Here is a 22,122-nt window from a genome sequence, read left to right on the forward strand (position 1 = left end):
TTTAGTTAATAAAAATACATCAGTGATGCTTCATTAATTGTGATAAATGTACACGACGAATGTTAAGAGGCTCATAATAGGGGGAACTGGGTGTGGGGTGTATGAGAACTCACTGTACCATCTTCGCTGTTTTTCTGTAAATCAAAAACTATTCTAAAATTAAAAGTTTATTTTTAAGAATTGGAGCCTCATCCAGAGTTAAGTAGCATGTATTTCCAAAATAGTCCTCAAAGGTATCATTCCCTTTCCTGTAAGGACCCTTGCCTTCATCAGCGCCATGTCAGTGCTCACCCAATACTGGCACCACCCTTCCTAGCTGGCCCAGGCCCCCCCCTCCAATCGTCCTGTTCCCCGAGGCCACCCAGAGCTTTCAGCAACACAGATGTGACGAGGCACACACCTCCTGTCTCCAGGATTGATGTCAGCCCCTAGCATGGCATCCAGGGTCCTTTCACGCACCCTTGCTTCCAACTCTTCCTTTGCACGCCTCTCTTGGCATTGCCGGGTTAAAATATCTATTTCTCTTTCCCCAAAGAACTATCCCCCCAGCTCCCACATGCTTCCCTTCCAGGTACCCACACCTGCTGGTCCCTCACCCGGGATGCCCTCTCCCCACTGCTGACCCTGGCTGACGCCGGCCTGTCCTTCAAGATTCAGCTCATACACATTGCTTCCTACAGAAAGCCTGCTAGTGCCCCAGGATGGACGTGTTGGCTTTGGTGGACGCTCCCATCAACACCTACACTTCTATCTATTCTGTTTGCTGCTGACTGCCTGCTTTCCCCGAGGACAGGTACCGTCTTCTCACCTATGCATCTCTAGTGCCAATCTTCACCAAATTGTCCTCTACCAACGAGTCAACCACTAGGGGGAAAAAAGGTGGGGTGAAAAATCACAGCCATCCTTCCCGAGCTTTTGGTCCTGGGTTTGAAATGACAAATTCTCCTCTTCAGAGCTCCATTATCCTCACCAGGGCCCTATGTAACCCATTCCGTTATGTGGCAATGTAATGGATTACTGTGTTTAATTATAGCAGGATAATCAATGTCCAGGTATTGCTAGCTCAGACATAAATATTAAACATCACCTTCAACGTAACTATTCTCTAACTCTGTGATCAGTGGGCTTGGACATACCAGTTTGTGATGAGAAGTGCCTTTATCACGGGAAGAGCAATGCCAAGTGGAACACCTGGTTTGCCAGCCACCACCATCCCCAAGGAAACATGCCTCCACCTTGGCTTGAGGCTGGGCTCCCAGCACACCTGACCCTAAGATGGGCCCCAGCTCTTACACACCCAGGCACAGACCACCACACCTGAGTCTGCTCTGGCTGAACCCAGGATGGTAGTTAGAGGAATTTCTCAAGGGATCCCTTAGGATACCTGGGAGGTTCCCAAGTCATGTATCCTTTCATGACCTCAATTTACCTCCGTAAAGAGAAATAAGAGCACCATGAGGAGTGAGGGGCGCTCAGACGCTATGACAAGACAGACACAGCACAGCTGGCTCAGGGAGGGGATGCGATGCCTGCTAGCGGACCAGGAAGGCCCCACTTTGGGCCTCCACCCCTCTACTATGCCCTCTCCTCCAGCCACTCTCAAGCCTGGCTCTGGCCCCATCCTTAGAGTGACTGTGACTTCATGCTGGGCCTTGACAAAAACATTGCCCCTGTCAGTCACCTTCAGGCTACTCTCAAATGGTAGGCCCATGAATGGTAGGACCACCACAAAAGCCAAATGCAGGATGCAGGGTCCCACCCTAGCCCCTCTTTCTTCCTGGATCCAGTCAGCTTTGGAACAGATGAGCCCATGCCACCTCCTGGCTTGCTGGGGCCCTCATACTAGAGCCCTGAGCCGTCACAGCAGAAACCCCACCATCCTAAGACCACCACGCTGTAAAGAGGCTCAAACGAGTACATTCAGAGAGACCCTGTGCAGAGGGAAAGATGCCCGTCCAGCCTACAGCTTCTCCTGCCCCTCGCTCTCCCAGATCCAGCTGCTGTCTGATTGGAACAGCACGACATATCTCAATCCCAAATTGCCCAGCTGAGCCCTTACCAAATTTCTGACCCAAGGAAAACAAGAGACAGATAAAAATGATTTTTGTTTTAAGCCACTAAGCTTTGGGGCAGTTCATCACACAGCAGTAGGTAACCAGACAAAGGTCCAACATCAGAGCCACTGCAGCAAACAGTTCTCAGATTCTTCTTCCAGCATCCAAAGTTGACTTCAGCTTCTCATGGTGGTCCTGGTCCCACTGTGGGAGAGAGAAGGATGCTCTTCCCCTTCTCCAGGGTATTGGTGCTCCTGACTCAACATCTCCCTGAAACATTTATTCATCCCCCACCACCGGGGAGCCTGGGATTCCCAGGTCCCATTAACCCCACACAGCAAGTGTTCTTTGCCCCCACCTCACTCCCACCCACCAACCAGAAATGAAATAAAAATCACCTTTGAGCACTCTGTGATTGAGTTGAGACCTCATGTTTCTAAGTAAGACAAAGGTGATGCCAAAGGCTGTAATTCTGATGGGAAGCACAAGCTGCACCTCATCATCACCACCATCATCATCACTACCACCTGCACCATCACTGTCATCATCGCCACCACCACCATCTTCACCATAATCATCCTCACCACCACTACCACCATCCTCATAACTACCATCATCATCACTGCCAACATCATCATCACCACCACCACCACCTTCATCATATCACCATCATCACCATCATCATCATCACCATCATCTTCACCATCATCACTATCATCATCACCACCACCACCATCTTCATCATATCACCATCATCACCATCATCATCATCACCATCATCTTCACCATCATCACTATCATCATCACCACCACCACCATCTTCATCGTATCACCATCATCATCATCATCCTCACCACCACTACCACCATCCTCATAACTATCATCACCATCACTGCCATCAGCAGCAGCACCACCACCACCACCTTCATCATATCCCCACCATCATCACTATCCAGCAGCAGCAGCAGCAGCAGCATCACCGCCATCACCACAGTAACACCAGGGACATTTCCTTACTACGTACCCAGGAACTGTCTTAAGCACTTCAAATACATCATCTTGTCAGTCTCTCATCACATCTCCTGATGTCCTGCTACTCTCCCCATCTGAGAGATGAGAAGACCCAGGTTTGGAGCCACTTTATAACTGGCTCACAGCCACCAGCCATAAGGCCCGTGCTGGGATTCTAACCCCAGATGCACTAACCCCAAAGGCCACGTGCACTCTTACTGCTCTGGCTCCTCTTCCCTCAAGCCCACTCCACGGCTCTTTAGAAATATTCCACTGGAGACCCTGGACCCCCAAATACACCCCTGCAGTGCCTCAGTCTCTGCACCTAGAAAATGAGAGTGGTGACAACCGCCTGGCTCTGGGCAGAGGGTCTGACCTGAGGGACCCTGTGTCACAGGAGGGGGCAGAGTGCAGTCACTTACTAGTCACCTGCTCTGGGCCAGGCGATGCTGGCACTTCCCACACATTGTCTCATTTAAATAAGCCCTGGGGTGGGCAAGGATTAGCTTCCCCATTTTACCAGTGACCCCAGATTCAGAGCATGAGCCCAGCTGCGTAGCTCCCAAGGCCTTGCTCTTTCTGTTGCCCCCACCGTCCCCCAACCTTGAGGACAGGTCACACGTGCCACAGGCCAGGCTCCTCTGTCTGACCCTGTCCAAGAAGCAGGGCCATTCTCTGAACATTCATTTAGAAGGGTTCATGAACCCAGGATGTGTTTGCTCTGCATGCCCTGGGGCAGGCAGCCATTGTGGGCATGGCTCCACCCTCATAGGAAAGGACACCAGACAACTGGAAGGGGACACACAGCCTCGGGACCAGAATTCTCCCTGGTTCTGGAGCCCAGCTGGGTGCCTGGCTAGCTTATTATACAAATTCCTTTCTTTTGGAAGCTAAAACTAGCCAGATTCGAAAGGACGCCTTCCCTCAAAGAAAGAAAAGTCATTTTTTTTTTAAATAGTCACTGAATTAAATGTGCAAAGAGTGTTCCCCATGACACAGAAAAAGTCTTTTTTTTCCCATCTTTTATTTGCCTCTGAGGTTTCCCATCATGTCTAGGCTATAGCCGTGGCCCCTGATGGGACTGGCCCCTTGGGGTCTGAACACATGCAGAGCAGAGCCCCAGCGGGGTGTGGAAGGGAGTTGGGGGAAGGGAGGGAGGCAAGACATGACCCAGCATGACCCAGACTGGAGCACGGGGCCGGCCTGCCACATGAGCATCCTCCCCTGTGGGCCGGGCAGTAGCCAAGTCCAGAGTCCAGAACTGGGCTTAGTGGTACCAGAGCCAGGGGGCCTCAGGCACCTACTTGGGTTATGAATCAAGTAATGCAATGTAATGTAATGATTTTGGCCATGTGTAAAGCCAGGCCTGCCCACTCCCCTACCCCGACACTGCAAGTCCCCTGGGGATCTGGAATGAGGGATGGGAATAAAGACTGGAATCCACTGGGTCCCAGCAGGAGAACGGGGGCACAACCTAAGCCCACCCTGTCCTGAGGGGAAAGCTGCAGCCGACACCCAGGGAGCAAAGGTCACCGCTGTGGCCACAGAGCATGGCCTGGAACGCTGAGGGTGGACGGGAACAGTCGGGAGCAACAATGGGTGGGATGGGGTGAAGAGGGGAGTCATGCATCATCTCTCACCATGCTGGCGGGCTTCCTGTGGTGGAAGGAGTGGGCAACACACAGGTTCAAAGAGCCAATGTGGAAGCAAGTGTTCAAAAGTGGAACAAGAGCCAGCTGCCCTTCCCACCACACGTGCGCACACACACACACGCACACACAAGCACACAAACATACAACAGCAGCCCAGATCGGTTTACCTCTTGGCACAAGTGCAAACAAGCAGAGGCCGACAGGAGGGGAGGCCTGCACCGTCTGGGTAGCAGACCTCCCTGGCTCTCATTAGGTGGCCAGGGAGAGGTTTGTCGTGGCTGGGTTCGTGGTTGCTGCTTCCCTGAATTCCCCCATGAAGGACAGAGGAAAGATGTTTCTGAAAAGGGCCTGTCCTCTTAGCCCTTCCAGAAGGAGAGGCCTCAGAGCAGCACGGCAGGCCCATTTGCACACATATTAATAAAATGCAAAGCTCTTTAGGCTGATTACTTGCTCCTCGCAGGAAGCGGCCACGGGAAGCTGCCAGCAGGCTGCGCTCACCCGTGCGAACACGCTTGGTGAGATGCAAAGCAGGGGTCCATCTAATTCCCACACCATGGGCCCACCCAGCGAGCCCTGAACGAGGCCACCCGCCCAGACCCCGTGCTCTCCCAGTGGCCCCAGAAAGCAGAGGGGGCAGAAGGAGCATCTCCCTGAGTAGCTTCACACACATCAGCTCCCTGTGGCCTGACACCTACGAATTACCAACCCCTTAGAAGTTCCTTGTCCTGGAGCTACTTTCTGTAGAGTCAAAGAAGAACAGAGAAGACACTTTTCAGCCCAGTCCTTTTCCAGATCAGGCCGCCAAGCTGCTCACAAACCTCCAGTGACTGCCCATGAAACTGAAACCAAGACCAGTCCTACAGTGGCCTGAGGTAGCTTCTGTGCTCTGATGCTGGACCCCTCCCCACATTCACCTCCCATTACTCTTCCCTTGCACCAGGCACACCTTCCTCCTCACTGATCCTCCAGTGTCCGCCAAGCTCATTCCAGCCTCAGGACCTTTGCATGTGCTATTCCAACTGCTGAAATTGCTCTGCTGTCAGATCTTGCTTGATGTGCTCCCTTACATCCTTCTGGTCTCTCCACAAAAGCCTCCTCCTTGGCAGCACCACCCCTGATCGCTGCAACTAAAACAGGATCCCCACCAAGCCACTCTCTTCTTACCTGGCCTTATCCTTCTTCATGGAAGTTATCACTAACTGAATTACTTTGGCTTTATTCATTTATTTGTTTAGTGTCTGTCCATTGCCTCCACTAGAAGGTCAGCTCTTTGAAGTCAGGGACTTTGTCTCAGTCCCTCTGTGTCCCCAGTACCTAGAATGGCCAGATTTCATATTAGCTGCTCAATTAACATCTAATCTGTTTCAAGACAAGCAAACTGAGACCTAGAGAGGTGTGGGGTCGCATAGGGTGCAGCATCCCAGGGGGCCTGGTGCAGGGCTGGGCTCCGACATTTACTACCTTGGGTTGTAGAATCACTCTTCATGTCTTTCTAAACTGTTATCTCACTTGTCGGAAGGGACCAACCTCACCTCTCAGTAGCTTCCCCCATGCTCGGAAAGAGCTGTGCAGAATAGGCGCACAGAGTCACCACGCGCATCAGCTGGGCTGTTAAGAAACTGACCAGCTTCGCGTATCGCACAGAGCCCCAGGGCCCTGGAAAGCCACCAGACCCACAAACAGGACGCTGCCAGCCCTGGGGTGAGTGACAGTAGCAGCACCGTGGAGTATTGTTAGGGGCACAAACCAACACCAGTGATGACCTCTGTCTAAAGAGTTGACCTCCACACACTTAGCATTTAACATGGATTTCGAGCAAGGACGGATAATAAGACCAATAACTTCCTGCAAATACAAAGAAGCATCCTAAGGCAGGTCAGCGATGTCCTGGCACCAACCAGCAAGGACAAGAAAAATAACGGATGCACAGAAAATGGGGTACCCTGAGGATCCAGGCGAGAAATCAGAACTCTCAGGAACACTGCACTAAGGACGCTTGCCGATTCTTAGCGAGGAAGAACTGGGGAGGGAGAGTGGGCTCACTTCACCCCGTTCCCCTGTTTTCATACACTTACGTGGACGGCAGATAAGTGATAAGTCAGATGTTGCCACTCAGCGGTCTACAAGCCTTATCAGCCCTGCCACAGGCAGAGCTGGCCAACGGAGAGCTTAACATCTAGTAATTAGTTGCCAACATTTCAGAATTAAGACATTTCACAGTTAAGCCCAGATTTCTGCCTCCTCCTGAGACACGGGAGGCAGTGGCTGCACCAGATCTTAAAGCGGGAGTCTCACTGGAGCCTAACACCCCCTTCAGGGAAAGACGTGCCCTCCGGGTACCCACAGTTGTGACAGCCCACCTGCGCTACACTGTAATGCCCCACCTGGGTGTCGTGGGCCTTCAAGATTGTGATGTGTGTTATACCTGTCTGGCATTCCAAACGGTGATGTTAGCCATTCTTATCTAAGCCCCTGGGTTGTCTTCAAAAGCCACACGTGACAGAATTATCCAAGAGTGGGTCCTGTGGTTTCCTGGGTGGGATGGACCCATTTGACTGCTACAGAGAAGCAAGGGAGGAGCAGATACACGGCTCCCTTTCCTTCATGCTGTAGGTATGCAGCTGCCTCCAATCAGAGGCTCACAGCCAAGCACCCAATTCTCTTGCTCATAGTGCTTACTGAGTGAGTTTTCTCTCCAGCTAAGCTCAGTGGCTCTTTGGGGGGCAGGGCCCATGTTTTCTTCCGTGAAGCACCCAGTGCAAAAGGTTTAGGGACAGGGGCCCATTCTGTCTTGGTGGTGGCTGACCACCCGACAGGCTGCTGAATTTGTCCTTCTCCACCGAAGTGTGCAAAGCACTGGCTGCTCTCACTGCTTCTGCCAGCCTGGCAATCAGCAGTCCTGAGAAGCCACGGGAGCTGTGTCTACTGGGATGGGAGGCTCAGAGCCCAGGTGGGAGGTGCCCTGAGCGCCTCTGGGCAAGGTCTGCAGGTGCCCAGCCAGCATCGGGAGCCCGAGGGGGCACTGAGATGCCCTCTCCCCTCCACTCGCCGTGGACTGGATTGTTCTCTCCAGCTGACGACTCAGACAAGTCCAGTCCTCTATCCCAGCTGGGCTGGCTGAGGACTCTGAGCACTTTGTCACTTTTTGTTAGCCCGTCTGCCATCATCCCGGGGTGCACCCTGCATTCGGCTCTCCTCACGTGGCTGCGCGATCTGGCTGTGCACCCTGACACAGAGTGAGTGAGGAGCCGTCCTTCTGCCAGGCTGGTCACAGCACTGCTCCTCTGAGCCACTGACACTTTCACCCTTGACGCTAACCGCTCAGATTGATTCTACAATCTCAGACAAACACCATCCAAAGACATGACATGGGGAAGGTGTTATTATCCAAGTTAACAAGCCTGTAAACAGGCGCAAAAAGATGGCACCGACAGTGAGCTGGATCTGACTCTGTGTCTATTTGCTCCGAAGGTAATGCCCCTTCCTCTGTGCTGTCAGCTGTTCTAGCCCCTGAAGAAGCACCATCATGTCCCCAGCTGAGCATCCAAAAGCCTCAGGTTCCCTCTGTGAAGGAGGGAACAAGTGGGTGTGGGAGGGAGGAGCCCAGCCCTGGACCAGCCCCCCTGGGATGCTGCACCCTATACGACTCTACATCTCTCTAGGTCTGTCTGCTTCTCTTAAAACAGATTAGATGTTCTGCCCTGGCTCCTGTTACTGAAGTTAAAGTGCTTCTAGTCCTGAATCTGCCTTATGATAGAACCCAGCACCTTCCCTCCCCATCCGCCAGCGTCCCAGGGCTTCGTGTATGCGGTGAGGGATGCACGCGTGTTCCTCCTGGTAGACGTTTCTTTCGAGGTCCTAGTTGCACCTGGCTCTTTTCTCTCACACTTTCACACAGGTCCCCCACAGCATCTCCTTTCTCCCCAATCTCCACGGCTCCAGCTGTGGACCACCATCCTCGTTCCTTGCTCTCTCCCTGGCATCACTCATGGACCTAGATACTGAAGATGCAAAGGTAACACACCAAGGGGAGGGAGACACCACTCCACTCCTGCACAGCAAACAGCCGAGAAATGAGTGTTAGACATACCTATTCATGGTCCATCAACCATGCCCAGCTCTCGCCTTCGGTCAATCAACCCAGCAGCAGGTCACCATCAGACTCCCTGACGTCAGCCACCAGCGCATTTCAAAATATGGAATGTTGACCTTGCCCAGAATCACAGAAGACTGTTTTTCTCCAGGCCTGCAGTGCTCCATGGCTTTAAATTTTCTAAGACTCACCGACTCCCCGTTGACACAATAGTTACTGGTTACTTTCTGGTGACCAGCCCTGTGCTAGACACTGTGAAGGAGGAAAAGGAGAGACCTGGACCCCGGAACATTCCCCATGCTTAGTTCTCAGAGTAACCTTGTGAGTCAAATATCATTAACTCCTTTGTACAGATAGGGAAGCAAGGCTCAGAAAGATGCAGGGTGAGAAAGGGGGACAGGAACTGGGACAGATCTCTGTCCTTTCCCGGCCCTGCTGACCACACCACAGAAGGGTTAAGTTAAATGCCCTCAGGCTCTCTGGTGACCAGAGGGGCCCATGGAAAACTGGTCTTTCGGTTGCTATGCCAAGGAGAAAGGCACAGGCAGCCGGCCCATCCCTTTGCACTCTCTGCACGTGTGCTGGCAGAGACAGGTCCAGTTCACCTTCCACAGCCCTACCCCACCTGCTCCTCAATGGTGATTATCACTGAGCCCACCGTTCGCCACATTCTGGGATGACAATGGACTCCACCTTGATCTGACAAGGGCAGCATGCTTCCTCCTTCTCCCAGTGGAAACAGGGGAAAAGAGCTGGGCTGTGAGTCAAGGAGTTCTGAATTCACATCCCAGCTCTGTCACTCTATCTGTGGGCGCATAGGCCAGTCCCTAAATCCCCCAGGGCTCCAGTGCTCTGTGACAGCCCTGCCTTTCCAGCATGGCTGAGATTAGGAGAGTTCAGTTTGATAAAGGCCTGTCTCACCTCTCCCGCTGTTCCACAGCCGCCTCCCCGCCACCCTCACCCCAAAGTTGAGCGAGGTCAAAACAAGGTTAGAGAAAGGAGGCACATGGCCCCAGTCACCCACAGACCTGGGGGCTATCTGCTCCCTCCCAGGAAGCGCCTCTGGGAGTGGCAGACAAATTACAAAATGGCTCCAGCTCACCATCCTTTACTGTTTCCACTCCCTCTGCAATGTGACCTTGGTATTTCCCCAAGAGAAGTGTCCCAGGAGTCTCTGTCCCCTGGCCTCTAAATCCCAGCTGACCTCATGGCTTGCTTTGGCCAAGAGACTATGGCAGAAGCAATGATGCATCAAGTGTGAAGCCAAGCCTCAAGGGGCCCTGAGCGCTTGCATTGGCACATTGGCTCTGTCGGAACTCTGGGGCTTCCCTGTGAATAAGTGTGGGCTCATACCCGGTGATGAGAGACCCAGGGCCTGGTCACCAGTCACCCCAACTCACAGCCAGCCAACCACCATCCTAACTGGGCAACCCCAGCACAGATGCGTGAGCAAGCCCAGAACAGATCAGGCGTGTCTGACCCAGGTCCGCTGACCAAGAAGCTCCTGAGTAACCACAAACACTTACTGGTTCACGACAGAGCAAGGGGACGGTTTGTTACACCGCACCAGCTAACTGATGCGAAGGCCTTCTCTCCTCCAAGCCAACTGGCAGCTTGGGCACAAAAGGCAGGTGATCAAGGCTAAGTTCCTGCTGGCACCAAGGGAGGGCCCCATTTGGCAGCATGCAGAGGATGGTACCAGATGCGGGCTGCCTGGCACAGACCGCTTCTCTGAGATGAATCCGTGCCAGCTGGGATCACCTCGCCTCACCTCTGCCTCGCTTAACATCCCAGCCTTCCTCTGGCTTCCCACCTGCTGAGGAAACTTCTTTCTCGCTGGGCTCCCCACCCAGCCCTTCAATCACAAAGGGCTGACTCACTGCGTCAGGGGAGGCCCCCCCCCCAAAGCTGAATGCCCCTGGGGACCCAGGAGCAGAAAGGGTAATGGAGTCATCCCACCGCTGCAGGCTGCCTCCCTTTGTAAACACCTGTTTCTCCTGCCTGCCGCCTCCGCAGCCCAAGGGGCTGCCTGCTCATGAGCCACAGAGACTCCGGCAGGAGGAGCTGACACTTTGCTGCCTATTTAGTTGGCCCACGAAGGAAGAAAAGACCACCAGGTGTCTTCAGGCCCACGTTTCAGGTTCAAGATCCCTCTCTTAGACCGCAGGAAAGAGCAGCCGGGCCTCCCAGACAGCCCAGTAAGGCTTCCCTGAGCACTGGGAATGGGGTGGCGTGATTCAAAATGTAACTGGAAACAGAAAGAGACCTCGTCCAGAAAATAAACTCCAGAAGATTGAGCAGCATTCCAGCATTTCCCCCGATGAGGGCTTGGAGGCTCCTTTGACAGGTTAAAAATCAAACATTAAATTCTTTCTAAGCAATGTCTTACTCAGGTGTCCCTGAGCGGTAAGTATGTGTTTAGCCTGCCCACTGGGTACCTGAGCATCTAGGGAATGTCTGCATGGAGCAGGAGTCAGGGCTTCTGGGCGTCCACCCTGCATCCATCCCTTTGAAAACCATCATCCACAGGCCCCGAAAAGGCCACTGACAGAGATGACTATGTCCCAGCTCCCTGCTCTCATGTGTTCCTAGGATCCATGGGGAGAGAGGTACAGTGGTGGGTGCCTTTTGGGCCCCAGGTGAGGGTGGTCATGGAGGTGTGCCCAGGATGCTGCAGACCCCTGCACACCCACGACGGCTTTCCCAGCATACCCAGGGTTCAGAAAGATGAGACGAGTGCAGGGACAGAGAAGGAACAGGACAGTGGCCATGCAGAGTCTCAGACACAGGCCCTGGAAGGACAGCTCTCTGTCCCTTCCCCATCTCTGCCAGGCACCGAATTCCAGCTGCCTTCAGCCTCACTGAGCTCTGAACCCACCAGAACAAACTCTACAGAATACCTCTTCCTCATGAGCTCATTTCCAAGAATTTCTAAGAGGGGAAGAAAAAAAAAAAGAATTTCTCAGACTCGTTGCACTTTTGCTGAAGTACTAAGGCTTTAAAATCCGTAAACAGTAGGATATAATTAAATGCAAATGCGGGGCCACATTTAAAAATTAATCTTCTATAATTAATTAGTAATTTTAAACATTCTGATAAATGATACTTAAATGGCACAGAATTATCCTAGCTCTGAGTGATAAAGTCATCTGCTGAAGATTTACCACGCTGGAGTGAGAAATATTTGCATATATCACGTAGGACAACAGAACATTCCGATTCCTTAATTTACCTTTGCCCTGAATGTATTAAATAGCGCAGTCTTTATATTCAGATCGTGGGAGCAAACTCACTCACTGCAGCAAATTCTGAAGAGCAATAGATTTGAAGCCAGGCGTCAACCCGGCTGTGCTTCTCATAAGGACTAAACTGGCCTCCAGCCACGCTCCTTGCCTGGGAAGCCAGTCCCAGCAGGAAATGGGGAGGGATGTTGGGAGCAGTCCTGTCCACCTTCGTCCCTTCATATGTACCTACTCCTCCCAGCCTGGGTGAAAGATGCCCCCCCCACTCCCAGAGCAATGGGGAGTCGTCCTCCCAACAGGCTGCTCCCCTGGCTGTTGTCTCTCATCCTTCTCGCTACAGAAAGAGATCGTTCAAGTATCATTCTAACTGCAAAGGTAAACATCACCAGCTGCAACTCTCACTTGGCACTGCCATTTCTTTCCCAACGTTGCAGTGTATCCCCAGACTGCTCAGCTACCAGCAATGCCTTGTGTGTGTGTGTGTGTGTGTGTGTGTGTGTGTGTGTGTGTGTGTGTGTGTGTGTGTGTGTGTGTGTTTGTGCCTGCTGGGCTGCACTGCTCTGAGGGTCTGCTTGTACCAGCGTATGCAGCTAGCTGGCTGTATCCCTGTATCAGTCGGCCTGTGTCACTGTGTGTGTATCCAGGTGTGTGTCTATGTGTGTCCAGCCTCCCACACCTGCCTGCACTGCTGCTTGTCACCAGCCCTCTGCCGACACACTCACCTCCCTGCACACTGCTCTCCCCTGCGGGACCACACGCCACCCAGAGGAGCAGCCCACCCCATTCGCTGACCAGCGAACCAAGACCAGACCAAAGGCAGGCAAGCAAGCTTGAGCCTTCCTGAGGGCAGAAGTCTGAAGACCAAAGCCCCTGCTGACGGGCTGGCCAAGGACCTGATGACCAGCCAGAAAGGCAACCGAGGCAGAAACACGACAGGAAACCTAGCTTCGGGCCCTTCCTATTGGAGGTAAGAATGCATTCATTCCCTCAACAGCCACTGTGGGCCAAGACTTGTGCTGCTCTTGGAAGATAAAATAATGGGTATCACCCAGTCCCTGCCCTTGGGGGGGGGCGGTCACAGTCCCGTGAGAGGGACAGGCTGCCCACCATCTAAAGGCTGCACAGAGCTGGGTGGTGCTTGGGCAGGGCACACTGTCTGCCTCGCAAGCTGGGAGCAGAGAGTGGCAGTTCTTCTCCATAAATGCTTAAAATAGTTGAAACTTTCTACTTTTTCCAGTAAAATGAGAGAGATGAAGAGGGAGGAGAGAGAAAGAAAAGACAGAGGACACAAAAGGAAAGAGGGAGGCCTAAGAACAGCTAGAGACAGAAGCAGAGAAATGACCAATGAGAGATGAAAGGACCAAGTCCCTGAGTCCCCCACACACGCCGAGAGGAGGCCCCGGCAGATGAGAGCACTGGGGTGCAGCCACCCCGAGTGCCCGGCAGGACCATGGCCGTGGTGCACAGCCCCAATATTCCACGTCACAGCAGGTCTCCAGGAGGGCTGGGTGAGAGATGCCCCCCACTCCCAGAGCAATGGGGAGTCGCTGTGTTCCCAGCAGACACTCAATATGGTTCCTGGTCCGTAGGAGGCACCCAATATGTACGGAAAGGATAGATGACTGGGTGGGTGGATGGATAGACAGACAGAAGGACTGATGGATGAACGAACAAACAGATGGATGGACAGACAGATGGACACATGGACGGCTGATGGACGGATGGATAGAATCTCCTCCGGGAAGATGAGATGAAGCCCAGGGCCAAAAACTGACCGTGGACTGGAGGTCTCCCCATCAAACCTGACCTGGAGAAGAAAAAACAGGAAGGCATGTATGCCACGCACGGGGGTTGTGGTTACAGAGACCACCAAAGACTATTAACCTCGGAGACCCGAAAAGGGACCCCAGGAACAAACCCATCCTGAGTCTGGATTCCCCACCCTGGACTAGAGAGCCCTCTGTGCTGACATCCCAGCCTCGGCCCCACCACTCCCAACCCTGCACAACCGCATGACACGTGTCCCTGCAGACACTGGGGCTCTCCACACTCCTGTCTCCAGCCCCACCTTGGCCAGGGAGGGTAATGGAAGTTCATTCCTATAGACCCAGATCCAGTGTCACCTACTCCAGGGAGGTTCCCTGACCACCGCCCCCCCTGACCACCCCATCTCGGGCAGAAGACATCACTGTCCTCAGTGCTCTCACAGGACCTGGTCCACACCTTTGCTTTTATAGGTGAAGGGGGTCTGCTTACATCTCTTGTCCTCCCCATGAGAGCAGGGGCAGCAGCCCTTGGGCCCAGCACTCGGGCTCGTTCAGTGCTGGACAAATGAGAGACTCCTGAGCGGGGGGGTGGGGGGGGACCTCCAACAGCCACAGGCAGGATTGCCAGAAGCGAGACCCCTGCCCTCGACCCTTCTTGGCAGCTGTCACCTTGATGGTGGACTTCTGCAGCCCTGGAGTAAGGAGAGGATGCCCACACCCCCACCTCCCCGGGCTGGTGGCTTCGGCTGCCAGCTACATGAGGAGAGCATCACAGATGGTTGTCACCGCCCACTAAGCCCCTGCTTAGCAGACAAAGGTCCAGAGAAGAACGGAGGCCCAGCTCAGGACAGAATGAGTCCAACTCATTCCCAATTAGGGGCGATTGGAAAGGGCCACCTCCCCTCACTCAGAAAGCCCCAGTGCTGAGTCCAGGGAAGGGTTCCCTCCATGGCCTGTGTCCTTGGCAGCCCCCAAGGGCAGCTCCCTGGGGGGGGTCCAGTTCTGGAACCAGGGGACCAGGGTTCTGTCACCCCTGAGCCCAGTCTCCCCAAGGGGAGCCTCTTAAAGATATTGTACTGATGTGGTGATTATTAAAACTGTGATAAAAAGATCTCATAGGGGGGAATGTGGATGCAAGACTGACTGAGTGATAAAAGGTGAGGCCACAGGGCCACCCAAGCAGACCCCAGTGCCTCGGCCTGTGGCACCCGCTCCTGCCACCCACCTGCCATCAAAAGCCAGGCTCTCCAAACCCACAGCCCCTGGTTGCAAAGTGGGATCACAGAGACACCAGTGGTGCGTGGGCCGCCTGGCCAAGCCCCCTCAACTGCTGCAGTGAATGAGGGTGCCTGGACACTGGGCAGGGAGGCATCTCCCAGCACAGCACATGGACAGTCTGATGGGTCCCGAAAGCCATGTCTGTATCATGCAGAATTTGTCACTAAGGACAGTGACAGTGCCGGCCTGCCCAGCAGATTCACAGGTAGCAAGATGTAAAAGATCCAAGCAGGACCATCTTTATCCCTCACTCCCATCAGCCAGGCCTTTAGAATGGGGAAAAAAGTGACTATAACTTGTCCCTGCCAGGCCTGGTGGGACACAGTATCAATGTGTCCTCAATAGCAGTGGGGCTATGAGGCCATTTACATCCCCACACCAGTGTTTGGTGTTTCATAAAATTCAGGACATGTCCTGGCAGTGGGTCACGCTGGCGAACATCCTCTGTCCTTGTCACAACAAAGAAGAGGTTGGTCATTCTGCTCACAAGGCTCAAGCAATGCCTCTGGGCGATGAACAAAGGTTTTATTCCAGCATTGGCATCACCAAGTCTATCCTAGGGGACCTGCCGGGCGGGCTGGCCATACAGGTCACATTCACCTCCAGGGTCCAGATTCCTTCCCCACCACACTCAACAGATGCACTAAAATTCTCTGAGCAGAGGCACCCTAAAAACCTATACCAGACCCCGAACAGAAGCAGCTGAACCATATCCTCTCCCATGAAGCCAGCACAGCTGTGTATTACCCACTACAGTAACTGCTACGCTTGTATTTTCTGTCCAGGCCAACCTTGGAGATATCGTGAGTTCGGTTCCAGACCACAGCAATAAAGTAAATATCGCAATAAAGCAACTCATGCAAATTTTTTGTTTCCCAGTATAAATAAAAGTTATGTTTACACTACACTGGAGTCTATTAAGTGTGCAGTAGCACGATGTCTAAAAAAAATCAATGCACATAGATTAATTTAAAAAATACTTTATTGCTAAAGAAAAATACTAACCACCTCTGCCAATCCAGGGTTGCCACAGAACTTCAATTTGTAAAAAACACAACATCTGGGAAGCGTCCTAAAGCGAGGTGTGCCTGGAGTCATTCCAGCAACACGGCAGGGAAGGGCTCTGGAGTGGGTCAGTCTGGACTTGAGTCCTGTTCAACCCCCTGGTGGCTGCTCTCATGACCTTAGCAAGTCACTTCTCTTCTTCAGCTTCGGTCGCCTTATTTGCAAAGTGTGAGGATTAGAGAAGGCACACAGAGGGCCAGGCCCACGGTGGGCAGGTATCCCTCCCAGTGGGCAGGAGGCACATGGAACCAGAGACCAAGACTCTGAGCAGCTGGAGCCAGAGGCAGTGAAGCCCAGGTGCTGTCCTCTCCCGCAGTCTCTGGCCACCCCTCCCCGGGGACCTGTCATTCTTGTTTGACATTAAGAGCAGCCACTCCAGGGGCCACCGCAGCTCCCCATCACCCAGCAAAGCAAGGGCTTTGCAAGCACAGTCCGGGGAGATCAAGAAGGCAACAGGCCAAAGCAAAGCCAAGTGCATCCAACACTGCAGGAGTTTGCATAATTAACCACTTGGAAATAACATCTTTCGGCCAGTCTTGGGTATGTGTTAAATCCTCCCAGGGCCTAGAAACAGGGTAAGGGCTGAATTCATCTGGAAGGGAAATGATGAATGTGTCCAGTGAAAGAGAACGGATGCTTCTTGAGAAGCTGTGCAGCAAGTGCTTTATTGTGTCCATCGCCTCCTCCATCCCATCCCGACTTTGAGAAGACACTGAGGTTACAAAGGCGAGGCAAATCATCCAAGGTCACACAAAGAGGAAGTCGGGGGAGCTGAGACTTGCCCTCAAATTATTCACCTCCAAAGCGGATGTCCTTCCTACTTGCAAGCTTAACAGCAGGGCAGTGGCAAAGAGGAAAGGAAGCAAGGAGGGGAGGCAAGGGACTGGGGAGAAGAGGTAGAGCAGGCAGACCGCTAGATATGAGCAGAGAAAGGGGGATGCAGGCAAGATGGCAGGACTTGGGCAAAAAGGAGGGGCACAGGCCAAATGCAGGAAACTGCACATCATGTCAGCAACAGATGCCCCTTCCTGGGCAGAGAAAGAAAAGCAGGAACTTCTCGGCTAATAAGCGGTCACACATTTTGGGGTGACAAGTGGCTTGGAAGCTGACAAAGAAAAGTGGGAAAAGGCAGGACTCTCCAGTGTCTGTGCTCCAATGCTTATTATGCCCTCATTTCAATAAAATTAGCCTTGCAGATTAGAAGAACCCATCATGCACCGGCGCTGTGACACTTCCAATCCAGACTAAATAAGGACAAAAATCCCTCCTCCCCTCAGGAAGGTGGAGCTGGGATGAAAATCTGAGAATAGGACCCCAAAACCTTCCCTCCTCAATGAATATTCCACCCTTTCATTTTTACACCTTATGTAACCAACTTGCCAAAGAAACTCAGGGCAGCTGCTCACCTGAGCTCTCCCCTTGAGAGTGTACTAACCATCCCTTAATAAATCCTCACTTCACTTTCTTGACCTCCCTGTCTCATCTCTGAATTCTTTCTGCTGTGAGACAAGAACCTAATCTCTGGCAACAGGAGGAGAGGAGGAGCCTGGCGACAGTCAGCAGACGCCACCCCCAGGGCAGACCCCAGCTGGGGGAGTTTAGCAAGGAGGAATGCTTTCCTAAGGGCAGACTTCAGCACATCCACTGCTGGGAACACTCTGAGAAAGCCCGGACACAGGAGTGCTGCTAATCCCAGCCTGCCCATCACTGGCCTGAATCACTTCACACAGGGAAATGTGTCCCGGTGAACACGCCGAGCGCCGCCCGGACCTCACGGCCTGGCTGACCAGCAGCGGGATCTGGGGCCCGATCGGCCCGGAGCGGCAGGGCTGTCGGCCAACCGCACCAAACTAAGTGTTCCGAATTTTAAGTTCTCCAGCAGTGGGCTTCGTGCTGGTTCCTGATGCATGAGGCGGCATTTTGAGTAACAATTAATTAGAGGAGAGAGCAGAATAAGCAAGCGAAAGACATCAAATGGAATTCGTATAATTCTGCCTTTCGCTTCATTTTCCGTTCAAGCAGAGAGGGCCGATGAGGTAGGTGACTGGGGTTAGAAAGAAAACCGCAGGGAGCATTCGGCCGCCCCCTGACCCCTTCATATCGCCCCTGCTGCCTGGCACACTGCTCCTCCACCCCCACATATAACCCCGAAACCAACCCAGGCTGAGAGGGACCTGCCAACTCCAGGTCGTCACCTCTCTGCCATTAGACGGCACCAATCAGCCAGCTCATGGAGTATTTCTAGTTGTCTGTTCTCAAGTTAATGGATAATTTGTTAAACTGGTGGGCTCTGACTTCATTAGAAGGTCCTCACCCCTAATAGAAGTGTTTTTAAAAAATCATTGATTATCTCAGGCATCAAAAAAATAAGCTCATGGACCAAGTATCACTTGGTGATTTGCAAATGACACCTCCTCCAGGAGCTAACACGTCCCAAAGCAAAGCTGCCCACCTCTGCTGGGAGCTGGAAATTTATTTTATCCCTAGAGGCTTACACCTGTCAACAAAGAGAGGAAAATTAAAAGGAAAAAAAAAAAAAAAGGCAACAAACAGCAGCCTGAGTTTTGCCGCAGAAATCTCTGGCAGTGACTTATATCCAAGCTTCCCGCTAGCCGTCCCCAGGCTCTCAGCATCTGGGCAGGCCTTGGGTCACTTGTGGGGGACCAGTCAAGAGCCAAGCTGTTCTGCGGGACCCGCATGGTATGTGCTGTGGGCGCAGCACCCAGGGGTCCCCACGTCATTTTTCAGCCACGCCCGAGCCACGCCCTGGGCAGTGCTCCTGGGGCTCCAGGCCCCACCACCTACCTCGTTGATGAAGGAATGGGCCCCCTGCGGGCTGAGCAGCAGGATGGCGCGGCGCAGCGTGTCCCGGTAGCGGTTCAGCTCCTCCGTCTTCATCGTAGTGAAGAGGCTGGTGAACACGTGGCTAATATTCTTGTCCACCTTTTGTAAAGAGACGTCAAGGCCCAGCCGCGAGGCCTGGTCCAGAAAGCTTTGGAGCCCACGGATATCTGAGCAGTGGGGAAGAGGAGGGGAGAGAACCATCTTTAAGCGGGAAGGGACCTTGGAGGGCATCTAACTCCAGTGCTACCCCCCATACAGGCCTTGAGCAAGGGCTCAAGCCTGCCTCCGTGGTTCACTGAGCAGAGGATGGAAGACATCTATTTTGTCCGAACGTCCCACACTAGCATCCAGCCCCTGGGTAAGTGTCCTCGACCATGGGGAGCACTTTCTGCCATCCAATAGGTCCTCTGGCCAGAGAGCATCCGGCATCCTGCATCCTGCATCCGGCATCCTGCATCCTGCATCCTGCATACTGCTTGATCAGCTCCCTTTCTCTCCCTATCGCTTTCACCCAGTGGAAGTGTAAGTTCTGGCCCTCTGTCCTTACTGCTACATGTGCTGGTGGTCCCTAGCCCTGGACCCCATTCCCTCCACCTCACTCTGCTCCCCAGGGCTGTGGCTCCTTGACCCTCAGTGGTGAGCTAAGGCCACTGACCACCCTGGCTAGGGCGGGCGGGCCCACCCTCAGTCCCTGTCCCAGTCCTGTAACTGAACAGCCTGTACCCTCACTTCCCAGCCCCGAGGCTGGGGACTCTCTCTTGTTCCAGGGACCCAGTTTTCCCAGATGAAATGCTCCTCCTCCACTCTCTTTCCTGCAGGGGTGACTCTCACCCCAAGGCCAACCAGAACTTCACATCCTGTCTGGTTCAGAGGTGAGCAAGTGGCCCAGGAGGACGGTGCTGGACTGAGCCCCATCCTGGCACTTTGGTGGGACATCTGGGAGAGAGGCCTGCTCTTTCCCCTGTGGTCGCCAAGAGGGCAGGACGCAAGCCCCGGGCAGGAGGGAAGCATGAGAAGCTGGAGTGAGTCAGGGAGCAGGCGTCTGGAAGGAGCTTGGGGCTCAGAGCAAACCTACTCTTGTGAAAGCCAGGGCTGCTTAATTTTTTTTAAAAGCTAAGCCCAAATTTTCTCACAGTAGCATCGCTGCATGAGCCAGAAGGAAAGCTGGCCGAGAATGAAGTCAACAAGACAGCAAGCAGGTCCAAGAGTAGGGCAGGGCCCTGCTGATGTCAGTTAAGCCTCTGGGTCTGTGTGTGAAGCCTGTTCCTCCTGGATTTTTCAGTTCCTTGAGTCAAAGGATACCCTTTCTTGCCTAAGCCAACTTGGGCTGGATTTCTGTCCCTGGCAGCCCAAAGTCTCAACGCACAGGCCATTTTACAAGCTTGGGATGTTTCCTCCATCTGGTCCGTATCTGTGCTCCAGCTCCCAAAGGCAGGCCCCGCACCTGAGCTGCCCCTCCAAAGGAGCCTCTGGGCCGGCCCACATCGCACAATATCTGAGATGTCCATGGGCTACCCAGGCACTCCCTGGCCCATCTGGTCACCCAAAATCAAATCCAAAGTATACAGCGTTAATCCAACCCAACTGTTTTTCTCAACCAGTTCCTGTCCCAGACTTTCACTTCATGCCCACTCCACAAGCTTCTTGAACTCCATGCGTGTCAGGCACCACGCAAACCTCTGTAGAGGTCTCTCGGGTGCCAATCTTGCCAGGAGGTCGGCTCACCCCTAAGTCTAGTCCCAGCTGGACATGACAAGAGCAGCCACGGACAAACAAGCACAGTGCCTGGGAGACCAGAGTACCATGGCACCCACAACTGGGGGGTTCGGGGAATATGCACAGGGTCCCCACTTCTCACCATGGGGGGAAACCCTGGAATAGGGTCTGAGCACCTGCCTTGGACTCAGACACTTAGAACTCAGTACAGCTCCTTAAACACTTAGGCAAATCATCTGTCCACTTTGTGCCTCAGTGTTTCCATCTGTAAACTGGGGATGAAAGTCCCTGACTACCACTGTCATTGGACTGTGAGGAGCCACAGTTCTTGAAGTTACCACCTGCTTGGTCACAGAGAGCCAACTTCCTAATGGTCCGTGGGGAGGGCACAGCAGTGCCCAAATGAAGGCCCAGTTAGAGATGGCAAATGTGTGACTGGGATTCAAGTCCACGTGTTCAAGTTCAGCCATGACTTAGCCAGCTTTGTCCATTGGCAGCCTGGCCCCTGAGGCACAGACACATGCCCAGAGTTGCCTGCCTGACAAAGCAGGGTGGTCTCAGTTGCTCTGCCCCCTGACTCAGACAGGAAAAGGTGCCAGGAAGCAGGACCAAGCCCCAGGGCTCCCCCAAAGCCACCAGGTGAGGGAAGGTGACAGATGGAGGACCACACAATGCCGTACGCCTTCCCCAGCACCAGGGGCTCCCCACACACAGGCCCCGGGCTGTCAACACCCCTTGGACACTCAGAGAAGCCATGCAATTCTCATCAGCCTGCTTGGGCCCCTAGAGATCACAGCTGCAATGCCTCTTGAAAGAAAAGTTTGAAGAGGCTTTTCAGATCTTCTTCACTGGTCAGAGGCGATGGGAGGGCACATGGGCAGAGATGGTTCAAGGAACAGAAACACAGCAGGGGGAGGGGACCCCCAACCAAAAAAACCCAGGGCTGTGTCAACCCTGCCCCGCTCTCTCCTGAGCACAGCACAACTCAGCCTGCCAAGGGTAAGCCTGAGAGCATCTCAGCACCGAGCAGACCCCCAAGTCCAAATCAGCAGAATGTGCCCACATGGCCCGTGATGGTTCCCCTTCCATCTCGGGTGGCACTGGCCACATGTGGCTATTTAAACTTAAACTTAATTTTATTAAAATTAAATAAAGTCACACATAGTTCCTCGGTCACACTAGCCACATGCAAAGTACTCAATGGCCACATCTGGCTACCATCCTGCACAGAGCAGATAGACAGCATGTGTGATGGATCATCACAGAAAGTTCTAATGCACGGCACTGCCTAAGAAACTGTCTTTAGACTAGCTCGATGTAAACAACATTCCCCAATATGGGAATTAGCCGCATTCTGGCCCCCCATTCCCATGCCTCTTGCCCATGACTCTGAAGACCCTT

The 22,122-nt window shown here is 53.3% G+C and overlaps 1 protein-coding gene across 5 annotated transcripts in view; it reads right to left on the bottom strand.

Annotated features, from left to right (window-relative positions):
- The window catches only part of GRID1 (glutamate ionotropic receptor delta type subunit 1), a 627,303-nt gene that overhangs the window by 409,805 nt on the left and 195,376 nt on the right, over window positions 1-22,122 (bottom strand). For all 5 annotated transcript variants that reach the window (XM_074374325.1, XM_074374324.1, XM_074374326.1 and 2 more), the window contains one exon: window positions 18,967-19,172. In XM_074374325.1, coding sequence (XP_074230426.1) covers window positions 18,967-19,172 — 206 coding nt within the window. The remainder of the gene's footprint in view (window positions 1-18,966; window positions 19,173-22,122) is intronic.

The sequence above is a fragment of the Camelus bactrianus genome, chromosome 11 (genome assembly GCF_048773025.1).
Source record: "Camelus bactrianus isolate YW-2024 breed Bactrian camel chromosome 11, ASM4877302v1, whole genome shotgun sequence".
Classification (NCBI taxonomy): domain Eukaryota; kingdom Metazoa; phylum Chordata; class Mammalia; order Artiodactyla; family Camelidae; genus Camelus; species Camelus bactrianus.